The following is a 19,242-nucleotide window of genomic DNA, read 5'->3' as shown; positions in this document are numbered from 1 at the left end:
GCTCTGAGCTTCCGCTCCCTCATCAGTAATGAGGGTGGTGACAGGGGTCCACATAAAAGACAGGTGCCAGACAACCACAGCCTGCAGGAGGGTAGTAGGCACTGGGGACGTGGCTCACAGGGCCCCCAGAGCCAAAGGCAGAGCACACTCTTGGACGTGTACACTCACCCTCTTGTGTCCACGAGGGACATTCCCATGACAAGATCCTGAGCCGGAGGCTGGCAGGTGAGACAAATAGGTACAAACACCCTGGTCAAGGGGACAGGCCCATGTCCCCAAGACAAATACAGGGGCTCAGCTCTGAGGACAAGGTGCTGGGTATGGCCAAACCCCAGGCTGTTGGGGGAGGGCGTGAGGAGTCAGAGCCCAAGACTTCAGATGGCACAATTACATTTTTCACCTCTAAAAGTTCTAGAAGTTTTTGTGGACTCTTTTTTTTCTGTCTCAACCTCCTCTCCACCTGGGATCAGGGACAAGACTTTGTGTTCATTTCTAGGCTCTGACCATATCTGTGTCAACTGAACCCTCCCCAGACCCGCCAAGCGCGGGTAATCACCTCCCGGGGGGAGGGGCTCCATTTCCAAGATAGTAGTAGTATGAGGGGCCACGAGGGCCCAGGATCTGGGTGTTGGCTCTGGTGACTGGACAGAGACAAGGGGGATGATAGGGGAGGGGGTATCTCCTTGGGACATGTCACAGGAAGGGAATGAAGATGGTGGTGGAGCCCCTCATGCACTGGGTCTCCCCCCTTTCCTGGCTGAGTGATCTCTCCTTTCAGTCTTAGATTCTTCATCAGGAAAGCAGGGACAGCAGCCCACCTCCTGGGGCTGCTAAGAGGAATCAAATTAACACATGCTGGCACTAGGTATCATGAGGCATTTGGTTGGCGCCCCTCCATGGCCCAGGGCTCGGGTAACAGAGCAGCCCAGTGCGCCCTGTCCATCCTCATCCTCGCCACCTGAGGCTGAGGGCTGGGGAAGGAGGGAAGATGGGCAGGGGCAGGTGTGGGGACCAACAACACCCAGGCAGGGGATGGCAGGAGGGGTTCAAGGTAGGGAGTTCTGGAGAGAAGTAGTGGAAGGTGGCCAGGGAGGGAGGGAAGGGGAACACGTGGCAGGGGATATCTGGAGGTGGGCACTGGGGGACACAGCAGGGGTCATCTGGGGCAGGTAGCCCACATGGAGGGGTGAGGCCCAGGCCCACAGGGGTCTGAGAAGGCGGCCTGAGCAGGACCTGGGTCTTGGGTTGGACTCGGGAAGCCAAGAGCCCACAGGGTCAGCCCCAGTTACACATGCTGTCATGTCTTGTGTTGGAATCATCTAGAAAACACTCCTGAGAGAAGGGATAAGACTCAAACATTTAATATTGTTGAGTACCTTTGTACAGTGAAGGTAAAGTGCTGGTTACGTAAGTTATACACAGTGAGAAATAAACACTTAGAAAAGCCAGCCAGCCCCAGGGCAGCAAGCAGCCAAGGTGGGCAGGGAGGGGATCGGTCAGAGCCCCCCCAGGTCATCTGTGAGGAAGGCCAGCAGGAAGCGGCTGACGTGCCTGTCGACGATGACAGGGGAGAAGCCCAGGACACGCCTGGCCCCTGGCAGCACCTTGGGGTCTGGAAGACAAGGGGGTCTCAGAACCCATCGAGAAGGCGCCTTCTCTCAGCCTCATGGCATCGCCAGCCCCACACCTGAGTGATGTGGGGTCCCCATGCCGAGTGGGCCTGCTTGGCACTGGCTCCCCACACAGGACCTCGACAAGGTCAGCATGGCAGGAAAGGAACCGCAGGACTGCCACGCTGGGCCACAAGTAGGGGGCCTCAGGTGTAGGCCTCCGTCCATCCGGCAGGGCTCTGCCCCATGGTCTGGAGAGGACTGGGCTGAGGCTTGGCCAGGCAGCACCCACCTGGGGGACAGCAGTAGACGAGGAGTGCCAGCCCTGCGGCCAGGCCGAGACAGGTCAGGAAGGCCACGGGTCCTGGGGAGAAATGCACGTGAGCAGCTCCCCGAGCCCAGGAGGGCGGGAGGGGTCCAGAGGCCTCGAGGGACAGGCTCACACCCTGTGCTGGGGTCAGCTGGGCAGGGACACACCCAGTGAGCACCCTGAGGGGGTCTGTCCAACAGGAAGCCAGGAACGGAACCCGACTTGGAATGGAGAAGCCCCCAAGGCAGAGATGGAACCTTGGGTGGGGGAACAGAGAGAAGGGACATGGGAGGCGGTTACCCCTGTCACTGAGCTCACGGCCTGCGGTGCCCGAGTCTAGCTCTGTGCAATCTGAGTTCTCTGGAAACAAAATCACAGGGTGCAGTTAGTCATGGGTGGGCCAGAGGGTAAGGTGGTTGCCCCGCCCTCGGGAAACCAAGGGGGCTGTCAAGCCTCCTCCCCCAGACCACCCAGGCCCCTCAGGTTGTGCCGGTGCTAAGGCCTCCAGGCTGTGTTTGGGGTAAGTCAGCGCCAGAGAGGGAACCCTGCACAGTTTTGTGTCTTCTCCTTTTGTCCACTTCATGAGAACTTGAGGACCATGGAGTAGGGGGTTCATTGTTCCCTGGCAACCACAAGGCACCAAACACAGCGCAAACACCTGCCTGTCCAAAGTCTGATGATGTTGATGTGAGGGCAGGACGCTCTTTCCCTTTCCCCAGACCCCACTGGGGCTCCCCCTAACCAGCCAGCTGCCAGACAGCCCTGAGGGCACCCTGGTAGGTACTTGACTCCAGGCAGGCTGTGTGGTCCTGACCTGTGGTGACAGGACCGTCCCATGCTGGAGCTCAGGGCCCAGTCCTGCCAGCCTGTCCTTGGGGGCAGGGACACTAGCCCCAGGTCCAGCCGAGTGGGCTGAGGCGAGCCACCTCTTCCCTCCTGGCCTCCAGCCTCTCATCCGAGGACTGAGGGACAGTAGCCACTCCTCCTGGGGACCTGGGTGCAGAGGCCTCAGGACTGAGCTGCCATCCTCGCTTGTACCTTCCCTGCACCCAACCTGGCAGCCAGAGGACCCATCGGGGCTCACAAGCCTCCCGGGCCCACAGGCCAGACCCTCTAAACCAAAACACATGTGTCTTGGACCAGCCATCTGTGTCAGAAACTGTTCTACAGAAACAGCCATGCCATGAGGATCTACCTGGGCGAAAGTGGACACAACCTGCGTCGTGGGGGTTCGGGGGGTCAGTTCACTCAAGGCTGGTACAGCCTACAGCCGTGAGCTATTTCTGATCAGAAGTGTAAGGGTTCCCAGATTCATTAGATTACAGAGGGAAGGGCAGAGCTGCATGCAAGAGATGCTACCTTTTGTGTAAAAACTGGCACAAGAAAAAGGGAGACAGAGGGACAGAGAGACAGAGACAGAGAGAGGGAGACGTGGGGACAGAAACATCTATATTGTCTGAAATACTCTGAGGGCCATACAAGATGCAACCAGAGGGCAGTCTCTGGTGAAGGGCTGAACAAGAAGATGCCGAGGCCTGGGGACTGGGACACGCACTTACGCAGGGCGTGCCGGCTGGGCAGGCAGCTGTGCAGAGGCTGGGCATGGATGTACAGGGCCCGGTAGAACTCCTGGCAGTCCCGCTCACCGCTCCGCTGCAGGTGGCCCAAGAGGTCGCAGAGACGCACTCGCAGAGATACCTTGGGGTTCCGGAACTGGAGGAGGAAGGGGCACAAGACAAGGTCAGGCTGGAGCACTCTGGGCTCAGCACCCAGCACCAGCTTCCTCAATGGCTGTGATACCATCTAGGTGCTTGGAACATGCACGGGGAGGTAGCAATTGCTACCACAGCCTCATGCACTCCCATGTGGCACCCAAGACTGTGCTGCATGGCCACTAAGCCTTGCACTCCCACTGGAGGCCAGGACACGTCAGCAAGAAAGATGGCGGTGACATTATTCCAAGTGTGGAAACTTAGTGGCTTGCTGACTTGGTTTTCCCATTTGTAAAAAGGGAATAATAAACCCACATGGTAGGGTCATTACAGGGAATCTCTGAGGTAATGATAATTTCTAGTTTACACTCTACAGGAATGTGATTCAAGTTTTAAAAAATAAATCAAGGGTTAAGGAGAAAAAAAGGTGGCTTTTTTGATGTGGTTGACTGAAAAATATGTGGTTGTAAAGGTCAATGGACAGGGTACTTGGCATTGACCCCCAGAACCTGGAGGCCATGGCTCGGTGCTGCCACCTGGTGGTGGTGTACCATGCTACAAGGAACTAGAGTCAAACCACAAAGGTACAGAAACTGCAAAGCAAAGGCAGATGTGCAGCAGAAGCCATGGGTACCTATGAGGAAAGGAACTGTAGTTTTGTGTGTGGAGGAGTTTCCTTTTTCTCATGTAAACATATGAGCTTTTCAAATTGTTTTCTTACAATGAATGTGTATTCGACTTTTAATTACAAGATATAAATTTGAGCCCCCACTTTTTAACTCACTGTACTACTTCTGTAACTTAAGCAGCATCTGGGCCAGTAGCAGGGTCCGTGTTGATTCTAGTTCTGTTGAGGATCAATCCCACCTGTCCCTAGGAGAGACCCCAACCCTCCAAATAGCTCTGCACGTGAAACTGTTACCCTGTGCCAAGGCAGGAAGCTCAGGTCCAAGAGGAGAAGAGCTCGCTCAGTCACCCAGATGGGAGGCAGGTCCTGCACCCCAAAGCCCCGGCTGGTCTCTAGCACCCACCCCCAGCCCCACGGGGGAGCCAGAGAAGTGGGTGGGGCGAGCAAGGAGCACTCACTCTCACCCAGTGTCCCTGAATAGGATGGGCCAGATTACACCCAAAACGTTTGCCCACTTTGAACTTTTGGAAGATTCAGAGTGAAGAGCCCTATGGCACTGGGTAGGGCCTGTCTGGTATCCCTGATCCCCTCCCACCCCAGCACTCCCCCTGTTCCCCCTCCCAGGTTTGTCTCATGTTGTGGCATGTTATCACATGTCTCCTGTGATCCTCCCAGCATTTCTGGAAGGGGCCAGAAGGCCTGATGACAGATAAAGAGACTAAGGCTCAAAGAGCTGATGTTCTGGGCCCAAGGTCACCCTAAGGAGACAGGTTTTCACCTCCAAGCTGTCCTGCCCCCCGCTTCTCCCAGCCCAGAGAGGAAAGGGATGGGAAAGCAGCCTCAGGTTCCTTGGCACCTTTTCTGCATCCTTGTTGCTGAGTATCTGGGGGTAGTAGCGGTTCAGCTGGAGGATAATCCTGTCCACCTGCTGCTCACTCAGGCGCCCAAGGCCTGTGAGGAAAGGCATGTCCTGGACCAGGCGGTCACAGTAGGTCTGCTCTGAAACAGAAGCATAGAACACAGAGGGAATGAGCCAGCTCAGCCCAAAAAGGGGGTGGCGAGACCCACACACCATGATGCAGCCATGGCAGGGACCCCTCGCAGCAAGGTCCCCATGCCCACCGAGAGGTGTACCAGCATCTGGACAACTGCTGACATCCCAGCTCACGCACAGCCCAGAGTTCCCCCATATCACGCCAACACCGTTGCCAGAAAGTGGGGTGGGTGGGTGCAGTAATAAAGGTTCAGAGTGCTCAAAAGCAGAGCAGAGCCTCTGGCTCCTATCTTTTATGCCTGAGAGCTTATCGCAAAAAAACTCAGAAGGGCAAAGAATCTGCTGTCTGTTGGGCCCCCTCAGTGCCCTCTGGAAATAGCCAGGCCCGAGGAAGGGCACGGGCAGCCTGGAGAAGGCCCAATCTCGAAGCTCCTACAATCGCTGTTGTTGTTTGGAGTGGCCTGTGCTGGCATGGCCACCAGACACAGTGTATCTGCAAGGCCTTGAGAAGCTGCCACCAACAGCAGACCAGCATGCTTGCTGCCCAGGAGGCTGGGGAATGCCTTTTCTTTTGTTTTTTCTTTCAGAGTCACCATAAAGCATCACTGTTGCACTATCTTTCCCATTAAGAATGTCCCTTAGAATGACAAGTCTTTAAAGGCAAGGGGTGGGGAGAGGTTGGTGGGCAGTTGACAAAGAAATCTCTGAATCTCTGAGGGAGGGTCCCAAGTTCCTGCAGCACTAGCTGCCTGAACAAGTGCACCACCTTACCTACCTGTGGCAGCTTGTCCTGTTTCCTGGTGGACCCAGGGGATGGGGGGTAGGCAGAGCTGTATAGGAGGAGAGTTTTTGTATGTGACTGAAGTTAAGTTGGTATCAATTCAAATTAGATAGCTGTAACTTTAGGGTATTATGTATAATCCTCATGGTAAGCACAAAGAAAATGTCCATAGAATATACACAAAAGGAAATCAAAATGTGTTACTACAGAAAATCAACACAAAAGACGGGAAGAAATGAAGGAAAAAAAGCTATGAGACATACAGAAAACAAATAGCAAAAAGGCAGAAACAAGTTATCCCTTATCAGTAATTACTTTAAATGTAAATGGATTATACTCTCTAATCAAAAGACTTAGATTAGCAAAGTGGATTTGTAGTATCATGATTTATAATAAGAAATATATATTTGATCTTTGTCCCAATTCCTGGCACACAGTTTCTAAAACCCAAGGAATTTCCTAAGTGATGAGAGCTGTGAAGGTGAAAGGATATCTTTTGTTACTCATAACAAGCCCCTTCCAACCTCATCTGACTTTGTATTAATGAGGTGATTTTGGGAAAGCCCCTAAATAACCACAGGGTGGGAGCTGATTGCCAGTGGAACCGACCACGTAATTCGAGGGGTGGAATTTTCAGTCCTCCCCATCTCACTTCCCCCTGCAATGTCTGGGGAGGGGAGAGGGGCTGGAGGTTCAATCAATCACCAGTAGTCAATGATTTAATCAGTCATGCCTACCTAAGGAAGCCTGCATAAAACCCCCCCAAAATGGGGTTTGGAGCACTCTAAGTTACTGAATATGTGGAGGTGCTGAGAGGATGGCCTGTCTGGGAGGAGCATGGAGCTTCCATGCTTTGCTTCTCACATGCTTTGCCCTATGCATCTTTTCCATCCGGATGCTCATTTGTATCCTTGAAATACCCTTTGTAACAAACTGGAAATAGTGTTTTCCTGAGCTCTGTGAACTATTCTAGCAAATAGGGTCACAAGGAGAGGGTCATAGGAACTCTGATTTATAGCCAGTCAGTTAGAAGCACAGGTGACAACCTGGATTCATTATTGGCATCTCAAGTGGGGGCAATCTCGTGGGACTGAGCCTAAAGTTAACCCATGGGATCTGACACTATCTCTGGACAGATGGTGTCAGAATTGAATTAAATTATAGGACTCCCAGTCCTAAATTATAGGACACCAAAGAACTGGAAAATTGCTTGGTAGGGGGAAAAACCCACACATTCCATAACCAGAAGTGTCAGAAGTATTGAGAAATATAAGCGTTGTATGTAAGAGTAGAAGAGAAACAGAATTTTTTCCTCTCAGGATTTAAAAAACATGATTTAACTATATACCGTATTCAAAAGACTCACTTTAGGTCTAAAGACAGAAAAAGGTTGAAGGTGAAAGAATGGAACAAGATATTCCATACAAATAGTAACCAAAAGAGAATTTACATTGCTATACTAATATGAGAAAAAAACAGACTTTAAGGCAAAAGCTGTCATGAGACAAAGAAGTACATTATATATTAATAAAGTGATCAATCACCAAGAAGTTAGAACATATATGCACCAAATATCAGAGCCCCAAAATATTTAAAGCAAACATTGGCAGAATTGAAGGGAGAAATAGAAAGCTTTATGATAATAGCTGGAGACTTCAACAGACCACTTTCAATAATAGAATAACCAGACAGAATATCAATAAGGCAGTAGAGGATGTGAACAGCCCCATAAACTAATGATACCTAACAGACATAGACACAACACTCCACCCAACAGTAGCAGAATATACACTCTTCTCAAGTGCACAGGGAACATTATCCAAAACAGACCACAAAACACAGTTAACCACAAAATGTGTCTTAATATATTTTAAAGGATTGACATAATAAAAGGATCTTTTCTGATCACATGGAATAAAGCTAGAAATCAATAACAGTAGGAAAACTGGAAAATTCACAATTATGTGGACATTAAACAACAAATGCATCAAAGAGAAAATCACAAGATAAATCAGAAAATACCTTGAGAAAAATGAAAATAAAAATACAGCATACCAAAATTTAAGGGATGCAGTGAAAGCAGTACTGAGAGGAAAATTTACAGCTATAAATGTACATACTAAAATAGAAGATCTCAAATCAATAACTTAATGTTACATCTTAAGGAACTAGAAAAGGAAAAGTAGACTAAACCCAAAGCTCGTAGAAGGATGGAAATGATAAAGATTAGAGTGAAGATAAGTGAAATAGAAAAATAATAGAAAAATAGAAAAACAAAACCAAAAGTTGGTTCCAGAAAAATCAACAAAATTGGCAAAACTTTAGCTAGATTAACAAAGAAAAAAAGGGAGGAGATTCAAATTACTAATATCAGAAATATCACTATGAATTTTACAGAAATAAAAAGGATTATAAAAGAATACTGTGGACATTTATACCAACAAATTGGACAACCTAGATAAAATGGACAAATTCCTAAAAACACACAATCTACCGAAGCTGAATGATGAAGAAACAGAAAATCTGAAAGGACTTATTACTAATAAGGAGATTCAATCAGTAGTTAAAATGGTCTCAACAAATAAAAGCCCAGAATCAGATGGCTTCACTGGTGAATTCTACCAAACATTTAAAGAATACCAATCCTTCTCAAACTCTAAAAATAAAGTTACCATATGATCCTGCAATCCTACTCCTGAGCATATATCTGGAGAAAACTCTAGTTTGCAACCCAATGTTCATAGCAGCACTATTTACAAAAGCCAAGACATGGAAGCAAGCTAAATGTCCACTGACAGATGAATGAATAAAGAAGATGTGGTATATATACATACACAATACAATATTACCCAACCGTAAAAAGAATGAAATAATGCCATTTGCAGCAATATGGTTGGACCTAGAAATTATCATATTAAGTGAAGTAAGTCAGAGAAAGACAAATATCATATGATATCACAGTTATATGTGGAATCTAAAAAAATGACACAAATGAGCTTATTTACAACACAGAAATAGACTCACAGACATAGAAAACTTGTGGTTAGCAAAGGGAATGGGGGAGATAAATTAGGAGTCTGGGATTAACATATACACACTACCAAATATAAAACAGATAAACAACAAGGACCCACTGCATAGCACAGGAAACTATACTCAATATCGTGTAATAACGAATAACGTAAAAGAATCTGAAAAAATATATATGTAGGGGGCTTCCCTGGTGGCGCAGTAGTTGAGAGGACGCCTGCCGAAGCAGGGGACACAGGTTCGTGCCCCGGTGCGGGAGGATCCCATGTGCCGCGGAGCGGCTGGGCCCGTGAGCCACGGCCGCTGAGCCTGCGCGTCCGGAGCCTGTGCTCCGCAACGGGAGACGCCACAGCAGTGAGGCCCGCGTATCGCAAAAAAAATAAATAAATAAAAATAATAAAAAAATATATATATATATACATGTATGTACATATGTATAACTAAATCACTTTGCTGTACACTTGAAACTAACACACACTGCAAACTAACTATATGTCAACTTAAAAACTTAAAAAAAGGAATAAAATACTTAGCAATAAATTTACCCAAGGATGTGGAAGACTTGGACACTGAATCTACAAAACATTGCTGAAAGAAATTTTAAAAGACACAAATAAATGGAAAGACACATCCCATGTTCATGGGTTGGAAGACTTAATATTGTGAGGATGACAATACTACCCAAAGTGATCTAGGAATTCAGTGTAATCCCTATCCAAACCCCAATAAATGTTTTTTGTTTTTCATCCTAAAATTCATATGGAATCTCAAAGGACTTTTATGGCCAAAACTATCCTGAAAAAGGAAAGAAGGTGGATGACTCATACTTCCTGATTTCAAAATTTACCACAAAGCTACAAGAATCAAAACTGTGGTACCAACATAAGGACAGACATATAGAACAATGTAATAGACTAGAAAGTCCAGAAATAAACCCTACTTTGAGTGGGAAAAAAAAGAGTGAAGACAACCCACAGAATGGGAGAAGTATTTGCAAAGCATGTATCTGATTAGGCATTAATATATACAGAGAGAGGAGATAAAAAGAACTCCTATAACGCAACAACAAAAAAATCCTATAAAGTAACCAATACAAAAATGAGCAAAAGACTTGCATAGATATTTCTCCAAAGAAGATGTACAAATGACTACTAAGCATATGAAAAGATGCTCAACAACCCTAGTCATTAGGGAAATGCAAATCAAACTACAATGAGATACCACTTCATACACATTAAGGTAAAATAAATACATGGAGAGAGAGGGAATATGAATATGAGGATGAGGAGAAATTGGAACTCTCATGCATTACTGGTGGGCATGTAAAATGGTATGGCCACCATGGAAAACAGTATAGCTATTCCTCAAAAAGTTAAACAAATACTTCAGCAATTTCATTCCTCAAAAGAACTGAAAGCAGAGACTCAAACAGGTATGTGCACACCAAGTTCAGACTAGCATTATTCACAAAAGCCAAAAGGTAAAAACAATCCAACTGTCCACAGACAGATGAATAGAGAGACAAAATGTGGTATACATACAATGGAATATTATACAACCGTAAAAGGGACAGAATTTTAGTACATGGATTTGACAACATGGATGACTGTGAAGACATTATGCTAAGTGAAATAAGTGAGACACAAGAGGACAAACGTTGTATGATTCCACTTACATGAACTATCTAGAATAAGCAAATTCTAAAGACAGAAAGTAGAATAGTGATTACCAGAAGCTGAGGGTAGGGGAGAAAGGGGAGTTATTGTTTAATGGGCACAGAGTTTCTCTTTGGGATGATGAAAAGTTCTGGAAATGCATAGTGGTGACAGCTTCACAACATCGTGCATGTATGTAATGCCACTGAAATGGTTAAAATGGTAAATTTTATGTTCTGTATATTTTACCACATACATACATATAAAGGTGAATGGATAATATGTTAAACTGTGGTTCAGTTTATATACAATGGAATATAATTCAGTGATAAAAAGACCTATGAAGTCACAAAAAGACCTATGAAGTCACAAAAAGACATGGAGGAAACTTAAATGCATTTTGCTAAAGGTTAAAGAAGCCAATTTGAAAAGGCTATATACTATATGATCCCAAGTATATGATATTCCAGAAAATGCAAAACTGTGGAGAACAGTCAAAAGATCAGTGGTTGCCAAGGGTTAGGGAAGAGGGAGGGATAAATATGTAGAGCACAGATTTTTAGCCAGGTAAAACTACTTGTATGATACTGTAACGGTGGACACAGGACATTATGAATTCTTCAAAACTCATGTAATATACAACACAAGAACTTTAGTTAGTAATACCTGAAGTTATTAATATTCTATCAATATTGGTTCATTAAGTGCAACAAACATACCACACAAATGCAAGATGTTAATAATACAGGAAATGGGGTGTGGGGACCCTCTGTGCTATCTGCTCAATTTTCTATAAACTAAATATGTTTTAAAAATAAAATCTATTAATTAAAAAGAAATCCTATTTGGAAATTCCGTAGCTGAATTTTAAAGAAGGAAAATGAGAGTCACAGAAAGCAGATGAATTCTTGGATTGGGTGGGGTTCCCTGGAAAGGAGCATGAAGGAACTTTCTAGAGTGATAGAAATGTTCTGTCTTGATTAGGCCTGGGCTGGTTGTTCCATGGGTGCATTCATTAGTCAAACTTATATAATTATTCACTAAAAATGAGTGTATTTGTAAGTAAATACTACCTCAATAATGTTGATCTTTTTAAAATAGGGTCATTGAGGTGGAACAAGTGGGGCCCCTTCCCTGATTTCTTCCATGGGGCCAACTCAACAGACTGTCTTTCTCTCTCCTCCTCCTGGATGGTCTTTTCTCCCCCAGAATATGAATTTCTATCTTCTGATTCTCCGAGCCTCTGAAAGTCAACCTTGAAAATGGACTTGTCAGCAGCTCCAACTTGGTGAAGAAGCCATGGACAAGGAATGCAGAGAGACCTGCCACCACCACACAGCCGGACCCTCCTGGCCACCTGGCTTCAGCACCTACAACCTCTCTGATTAAAAAGTTAATATTGGCCATAGTTCATGGAGTGTGCCCCAAGCTTGGGCATTCTGTGGGCTCTAGGCATACAGATAATCGTCATTCTTCCATCAGCTCTGCTACACAAGCATGACTACCACCCCTATTTTCAGAAGAAGAAACTGAAGCACAACGAGTAGGCTTATCTAAGACCTGCCTAAGACCTCAACCAGCTAGGGAGTGATGTATCGAGGTCAGGACCCAGGCACAGCACAGTGTTGGGGCCAATTCTTGACATCTAAATTTTCTGCCTCTCTAATCAACCTACTAATTAACTATGCAATTAGCTGCATCATGTCTGTTCCTGGCCAAGCCATAGGCTGTCTTGCCCAGCACTACCAGTGTGTGCACGTGTGCATAGTGCCAGCACACACTAAGCACTCACTAAAGAGTTTGGGAATGAATGGACGTAGGTCCAAGGCTCAAGGGCAAGGGCTGTCAGTGGATGCTGGCCAGCATCTTGCAGTGGCTCCTCCTACCCTGCAGGCTGCTAGCCAGGTGGGGCCTCCATTGCCTGCAGCTGCCAGGCACGATGGAATAGCCTGGGGGCCAAAGCTCTGGGCTCTGCTGTGCGCTGTGCACACCAACCACACCCAAGCAGCCATTCAGAGGCATGAGAAAGCACAAGAAAGGAAACCACTTTGGTCCCAAGTGCTGATAAACAGTCCCAGACAGTTTTTACAGGACAAAGGAAGAGGAATGCTCTGGCATAAAATTCACCAGACCTTCACCAGCAACCTCTGCTAAGCCCTACCTCCCCCATCATCTTGCCCTCCTGGCAGCACCACAACCATGGACACCGCCGCCCACCCACCAACCTGTTAGCCTGGCTTGGCAATAGAGGCCCTGTGGGAGCTGGCCTCACTTGCCCTCACCGGGCCTCCCAGGCCCCTGAGCCATTCCTGCACAGCAACCCCCAACTGCAGTGTACTGCCCAGGATTCCCGCCCTTGGCACAAGAATACCTGTCTCTGTGGTTTCCGCCTGGCTAACTCACGCTGACTGCCCTCCCGCCAAGAGACCTTCCTGAGCTCCCCTGCCGCCCCACCCAAACCAAAGTCCAGATGCTTGGACCGCAACCTCCCCTCCCAAATTGAATCTCCCAGAATCCCCTCCTGTCCCAGTGCCCAACCTGGCCTCAGGCATGGAGTTGAGATGGCACACTCCCCAGCACACCACAAGGCAGGGACTGGTTCTGCAGCAACAGCAATTGCTGCAGTGACACTCGGCCAGTGCTGGCCCTGAGCAGACGCATCAGGCCCCACACACTCCCTCTGCAACCCTTTGTAGAGGCCCCAGAACCAACACAAGACAGTTTCCTGTTGGTGCATGGAGACAGTGAGCCAGAACTTGAGGCCCGCAGCCTTGCAAGCCTGCCCATTTGACCCTCCCAGGCCTGTGCTCTCTGGGCCCCAGTTCCCCATACCAAAAATGAAGGGCTCTGAGGGAAGAGGTCTCTAGAGGCCCAGGACACAGAGATGGCAGGGAGAAAGGGGATTGATGGGCCTGGGCAGGGTCTAGTCCTGGCTCTGCCACTGACTGCCCTAGCAGTCTGGGGCACCTGCCCAACCTGACACTTTATTTCCTCATCCACACAAAGAGATATTCCACTTTTCCCCATACAGCGGTTCTCAATGGGAAGCACCTGATGCAAGACCAGGTGCACAATAGGTACAACAGACCCTGGAACAATGCAGCGGTTGGGGGCGCAGATCCCTGAGCAGTCCAAAATCCACACATTACTTTACAGTCAGCCCTCCATATCCATAATTTTGCATCCAAGGATTCAGCCAACCTGAGGTCATGTAGTACTATAGTATGTATCGAAAAAAGTCCACATATAAATGGACCCTCACATTTGAAACCTCAAAGGGTCAACTCTACTCAGAAACAGCAGCCACAGATAAAAAGAATTCAGAGAGATGACGGGAATGCACAGCAGCTGGGGTCTCTTCTGGCTAAGGCTGGGACACTGATGTCCTGGAAATCACCAGGTTCCTGCCCATGAAATCCTATTTGTGTGCAGGACTCAGGCTGGAACTCCAGTGAGTTCTGGGGAGAGAACAGGGACTTCTGGGGCCTTCCTGGCCCCATGGGCCACCCCTAGGTAACTTCTACCTCATGAAGCAGCCTGACCATGCTGTCATGGGCTCTGTCACCAGCCTGTCTCTCTCATGGAGCTTCTCCTACAGGGAAAGGTCCATAGGGAAGGGTCACCCTGCTCAGTTAGGGTCAGGAAGGTGGTGGGCAGGTCTCCACTCCAGAGAGGTCCTTGGCGGATGACTGGGCTGGAGAACCCATCCAGGGAAAAGAAGGAGGGACTGGGGCAGTTCAGTATGGGGCACAAAGCCTTCGGGGACCGAGTCGGTATCCACAATTCCCCTGGGCCTCCGCTGGGCAAGGGGTGCAGCCTGGGAGGCACCACAGAGTCCCATGGGTACCACACACTGCCCAGGTATGCACCACCTGTTGGGCATTCTTCTCAGGTAGCTGTGAGGACGGAGTGTCTATATTTCCTGATAGAAGCACAGTAGAATCATTTTTATTTTCACCTCCCACGGTCAGGCCTCAACCCTACCTCCCCCACCCGCCCATGCAGCATCTACCCACCTACAGACGTGCACTGGCCGCTGCCCTCCCGGAACCACCCACGACGTGGCCCCCACCCATTAGAACCTTCTTCCATGGCCTGACCTGGCCTCAGAACCATCCCAGGACCAGCCTCTGTCCCCCAGAACCCTCTAGGGCCTCACCTGGCCTCGCCGTCCAGACCCCTCCAAGGTGGGGCCCCCAACGCTCAGAAGCCTCCAGGGCATGACATGGCCTTGCCCAACAGAACTCTCCAGGGCTTGTCCATGGCCCCCGCCCCCAAGAACCCTCCAGGACCCGGAGTGGCCTCGCCCCCCAAGAACCCGGCCCCGGGCCGCGAGCCGGCCTACCGTCGTCTCGTCGACAGGACACTTGGTCACGGGCAAGGTCACTCGCCGCCGCGAGGAGCGGCCCCCGGTGTGGCATCGGGACACCCGGACCCTATGGGCCACCATGGCCGCGCGCCCGTCCCTGTATGGCAGGCACGACCCCGGACCGCTCTCACCTGTCATGGCGGCGGCACGCCGTGCACCCAGCTGACCCGGCCAGTCCCCCTGCCGCCGTCAGTCAGCCTGGCTGTCCGGCCGCTGCCCGTCGACCCCTGTGACGACCGCCCGCTCTTTCCCTGTGAGCCCCGCCCCCGGCATCATCGCGGCTAAGCCCTAACCCCGCCCTCACTGAGCCCGCCCCTTGCCGATAGGCCCAGTCCGTAGCGTCGGCTGCGTCGCCTCGAGGGCTCTAAATCCACATCCCTCACTCCAGCCCCGTTTCCGGACGCGTGGGCTACGAACGCTGCCGAGCCCTTAGCCCCTCCCCTCACTGGGCCCGGCCTTCCGAGCGCCCGGGGCATCGGCTTTGTCACTGCGAGAGCTCTAAACCCCGCCCTCACTGAGCCCCCACCCTCGCGGACAGTAGCTCTGTTGCTGCCACAGTTCTTGAGCCCCGCCCCTCGCTGAGCCCGGTCCTCATCAGTTACTGGGCCTCCAGAAGCCTTAAACCTTGAGCCTAGCTCCCGCCTGCAAGCGGAACTCTCAGCTCCACCTCTCACTGAGTTCCGCCGCCGCTGTCCTGGGCTACGTCACCACCAGATCCCTGAGCCCTGCCCTTTTCCACGAGGCCCCGCTCCCGCCTGCGTCGATGGCGTCGCCGCGACCACTCTAAATGCCGCCCCCATTCTAAGCCCCGCCCCTCCGGCGCCACCTACGTCGCCGCGCAACTCTGAGTCCCGCCCCTCACCCGAGCCTCACCCGGGTCTCTGGCGCAGCCTCCTTTATACCTTATGTTCTCCGTCCTGGCCTTTACCCACTTTGGATCCGTTCAGTCTTGGCCTCACGGGGCGGCCAGGGTCCGGACCTGGATGAGCGCTTCCGGGCACTGTCCACCGTGCCCGTGCGCCGACCCCCCACCCCATGAAGGAACTGGAGGATGGGTGCAGCTGTCGGATGGAAACCCCAAAACTCTTGGACCGACTCGTGGTGGTCATCACGGGAACCATCCCCGCTCCGAACACTGAAAGTGAGTCTGGCCCGCCTTACCGGAAAAGCCCAGCCGGGTCCTACCCCAGTCCGTGGGACAACACGGGCAGTGCCAACCTGGGGCAGGAGGGCTGTATAGCATGACCTGGGGGTGCACTAGGGGAAGTCCAGGCCTGCTCGAGGTCCCACGGGCGCCCTCCTGGAGGGGGCCTCCTGCCCACCAGTGGAACTGGCCTCACACCCCCTCCCCCATTACTCTGCATCCCTCATGCTGGGTCATGACTCTGCAGACCAAAAGTGTTGCCTGTGACATCCCAGTAAACATAAATGTTACCCACTATTAAGCCATTAGGCACTGCAGCACCCCCCTTGGGGGGAATTCAGGACGGAGAAAAACAGGATACAGGACCCAGATAGATGAGATGCATATCTAAGGAATAATTTCAATAAGCTCAGATTCTTGTATCTTCCCAAACAGAAAAGCACTAAGATCATTAGCTTGACATGTCTGTTTTTGTGATTAGTAATCTTTTGATATTCAACTACATGGGTTTTTTGGGGTTTCTTTGTGTTTTTTTTCTTCAGCAAAAACTCTTGTGTATCCTGGCTCCTGTCAACTGGAAAAAGTGCACAACCTAAAAGTTGAGAATTATGTTTTATTTGGTAGACTTTCTGAGGATTTCAAGCCTGGGAGGTAGCCTCTCAGATAGCTCTGAGGGACTGCTCCAAATAGGTAAGGGAGGCGCCAGGATATATAGGAGTTTTGCAACAAGGACCAGGTAGTTGGGACATCAAAAGATTACTGTATAAGACTTCCCTGGTGGAGCTGTGGTTAAGAATCCGCCTGCCAATTCAGGGACACAGGTTCGAGCCCTGGTCCGGGAAGATCCCACATGTAGCGGAGCAACTAAGCCTGTGCACCACAACTACTGAGCCTGCTCTCTAGAGTCCGTACTACTGAGCCCGCACACCACAACTACTGAAGCCCGCACGCCACAGCTACTGAAACCCCTGCACCTAGAGCCTGTGCTCGGCAACGAGAAGCCAGTGCAATGAGAAGCCTGTGGACCGCAATGAATAGACCCCACTCACAGCAACTAGAGAAAACCCGTGCGCAGCAGCCCAAAAATAAATAAATAAATAAAATTTATGTTAAAAAAAAAAAGATTACTGTTTGTTAAAGAAAACCAGGTATCTCAAGTTGATGAATTTAGTGCTTTTCTTTGTATGGGAAGATGCAAGAGTCTGGGCTCATCGAAATCATCCCTTTGATGTGCACCTTACCTATCTATGGCCAGTATCCTTTTCTTTCCCATCCTGAGTCCCCTGACGGTGCACTGCTGGGATTGGCTGCAGTGGCTGAGGGTTTGGGGAGTAAGGGGCAGTCCGTTTGTCTGCATCCTGAGTTCCCTCAGCGCTCTCCATAGGGGGCAGTGGTAGCGGCTGATGACTGCAACATCCTTTTTTGTGTGTGTGTGGTACGCGGGCCTCTCACTGTTGTGGCGTCTCCCGTTGCAGAGCACAGGCTCTGGACGCGCAGGCTCAGCGGCCATGGCTCACGGGCCCAGCCGCTTCGCGGCTTGTGGGATCTTCCCGGACCGGGGCACGAACCCGTGTCCGCTGCATCAGCAGGAGGACTCTCAACCACTGCGCCACCAGGGAAGCCCACTGCAACATCCTTTTATGTTTACTGATACAGCAGGCAACATTTTTCATTCACAGAACAGAGCTACCTAAGAGGCTGTCTCCAGGGCTATAGTCCTCACTAGGGTCCCTGAATAAAACATAACTGGCAACTTTCAGGCTGTGTGTTCTTTAAAAGTCAACAGCTCCTAGCATTTACTTCTCTTAGTTCCTTTCACTCTCTAGGAGTAATGTCAGTGGCATAAGTGTGGGGTCTAGATGGACAGAGGACACAGTGAGGAAGGGGGGCTCCTAGGCCAGACTCCTTCCTGGGTGGCCAACATTCCATGCCACTCCCACCAAGGGACAGATAGGGAAACTGAGGCTCAGAGCAGCAGATTTCTGGACCTTGCCCCTGTTCAGCAATGACAGGGCCTCCGAAGTGCAGGATTTGCTAGAGGGACCCCACTCCCTGGCAGACAGGCCCTGTGCCCCTCGGGATGTGCATGCCAGGCAAGCTAGGGCAGGGGATCCCCACCCTGTGAGTGGCAGCAGACGCTCAAAGAGTCAATGGGTGGGCCCTGGGCACTCCCCTCCCCAGATGGGGCGGGGACTGTGTGCAATGTCTCCCTCCTTGCCCACTGCCCCACTGCCACTGCACGATTCGGATCGAAAGTGAACACTCAGGAAGTTGGGCCATCTGAGGTGGGAGGGCGGGCCTCCTGGGGACCCTCCCCAATCTGCTGAATACTGTGGGTCTCACATGCAGAGCGAAACATCTCCCTGTGTGGACTTACTGGTGCGAACTGACGTTGCTCCCCACCTGTCCCTTAACATCCAGGATGCACTGGCCCTGACCCTCACCCCCACCCCCACTGCTTTCACTTCTGACTTTTGCTTCCGTAGAATTTTGTAATCTTGGCATGCTTTCTGTGATCAGAAAGTAAATACAAGTTTAAATCAGGCAGGGAGAGCTCTTCCCACGTGGTGTCTGCACTTGCCACTTGCCTGATCTCCTCAGGACTGCCCTCCCCTCCAACATGTAGGCAAAGTCAAAAAGCAAACAAGAAACTGGGACATGTTAGCAGCTCATCTCCCTAATTAATAAAGAGCTCCTAGAAATCAGAAAGAAAGCAGTCAACATTCATATACTCAGAGAAAGAGGAAATGCCTAAGGAGCTGCTCAGTTTCATTCATAATAAGAACATCGTGTTCCATGGGTACAACTGGCACAAATCCAAGATCCTGATCAGACCTTCTGTGGGCCAAGCCGTGGGAACACCTCACCACAGGGCACCACCACAGGCTCCCCATCCTGTCCCCCCAGGCACTTCCTGCTGCCCATCTCCCTACTAGAATGTCAGCTCCCAAAGGCAGGGCCACATCTACTTTGGTCACAGTGCCAGACTTACAGCAGGTGCTCTGTAAA

General features: G+C 50.0%; 1 protein-coding gene across 9 annotated transcripts; it reads right to left on the bottom strand.

Annotated features, from left to right (window-relative positions):
- Window positions 1–1,338: 1,338 nt before the first annotated feature.
- Window positions 1,339–15,771, bottom strand: CARD19 (caspase recruitment domain family member 19). 9 transcript variants are annotated; one of them, XM_027098302.1, is made up of 6 exons: window positions 15,221–15,767; window positions 6,030–6,084; window positions 5,039–5,259; window positions 3,480–3,633; window positions 1,903–2,280; window positions 1,339–1,612 (listed from the first exon to the last, which is right to left on the bottom strand). In XM_027098302.1, the coding sequence occupies exons 3-6, from the start codon at window positions 5,225–5,227 to the stop codon at window positions 1,497–1,499; spliced, it is 837 nt and encodes a 278-aa protein (XP_026954103.1). In that variant the 5' UTR covers window positions 5,228–5,259; window positions 6,030–6,084; window positions 15,221–15,767; the 3' UTR covers window positions 1,339–1,496. The 9 variants fall into 9 exon arrangements, with proteins under 9 accessions (XP_026954103.1, XP_026954106.1, XP_026954110.1 ...); XM_027098305.1 differs by lacking the exon at window positions 6,030–6,084 and having other exon boundaries at window positions 1,903–1,974; window positions 2,221–2,280; window positions 15,221–15,765; XM_027098309.1 differs by lacking the exon at window positions 6,030–6,084 and having other exon boundaries at window positions 1,903–1,974; window positions 2,221–2,280; window positions 5,117–5,259; window positions 15,221–15,760.
- Between the last annotated feature and the right edge of the window lie 3,471 nt (window positions 15,772–19,242).

Source organism: Aethalodelphis obliquidens, unplaced genomic scaffold (assembly GCF_003676395.1).
Source record: "Aethalodelphis obliquidens isolate GAN/ISIS:26980383/991018 unplaced genomic scaffold, ASM367639v1 scaffold122, whole genome shotgun sequence".
Classification (NCBI taxonomy): domain Eukaryota; kingdom Metazoa; phylum Chordata; class Mammalia; order Artiodactyla; family Delphinidae; genus Aethalodelphis; species Aethalodelphis obliquidens.
The sequence above is the reverse complement of the archived record's forward strand: the minus strand, read 5'-3'. Positions and strand labels throughout refer to the sequence as shown.

Bases quoted from the DNA above. Each gene is read 5' to 3' on its own strand.
- CARD19 (XM_027098301.1), bottom strand. The intron at 3,634-5,038 runs GTGAAAACCTGT...TTCCTCCTCCAG, and splicing joins GGGGGCAGGACAGCTTGGAG to TTCCGGAACCCCAAGGTATC. The intron at 1,613-1,902 runs GTGGGTGCTGCC...CTTGTCTTCCAG, and splicing joins CGTCTACTGCTGTCCCCCAG to ACCCCAAGGTGCTGCCAGGG.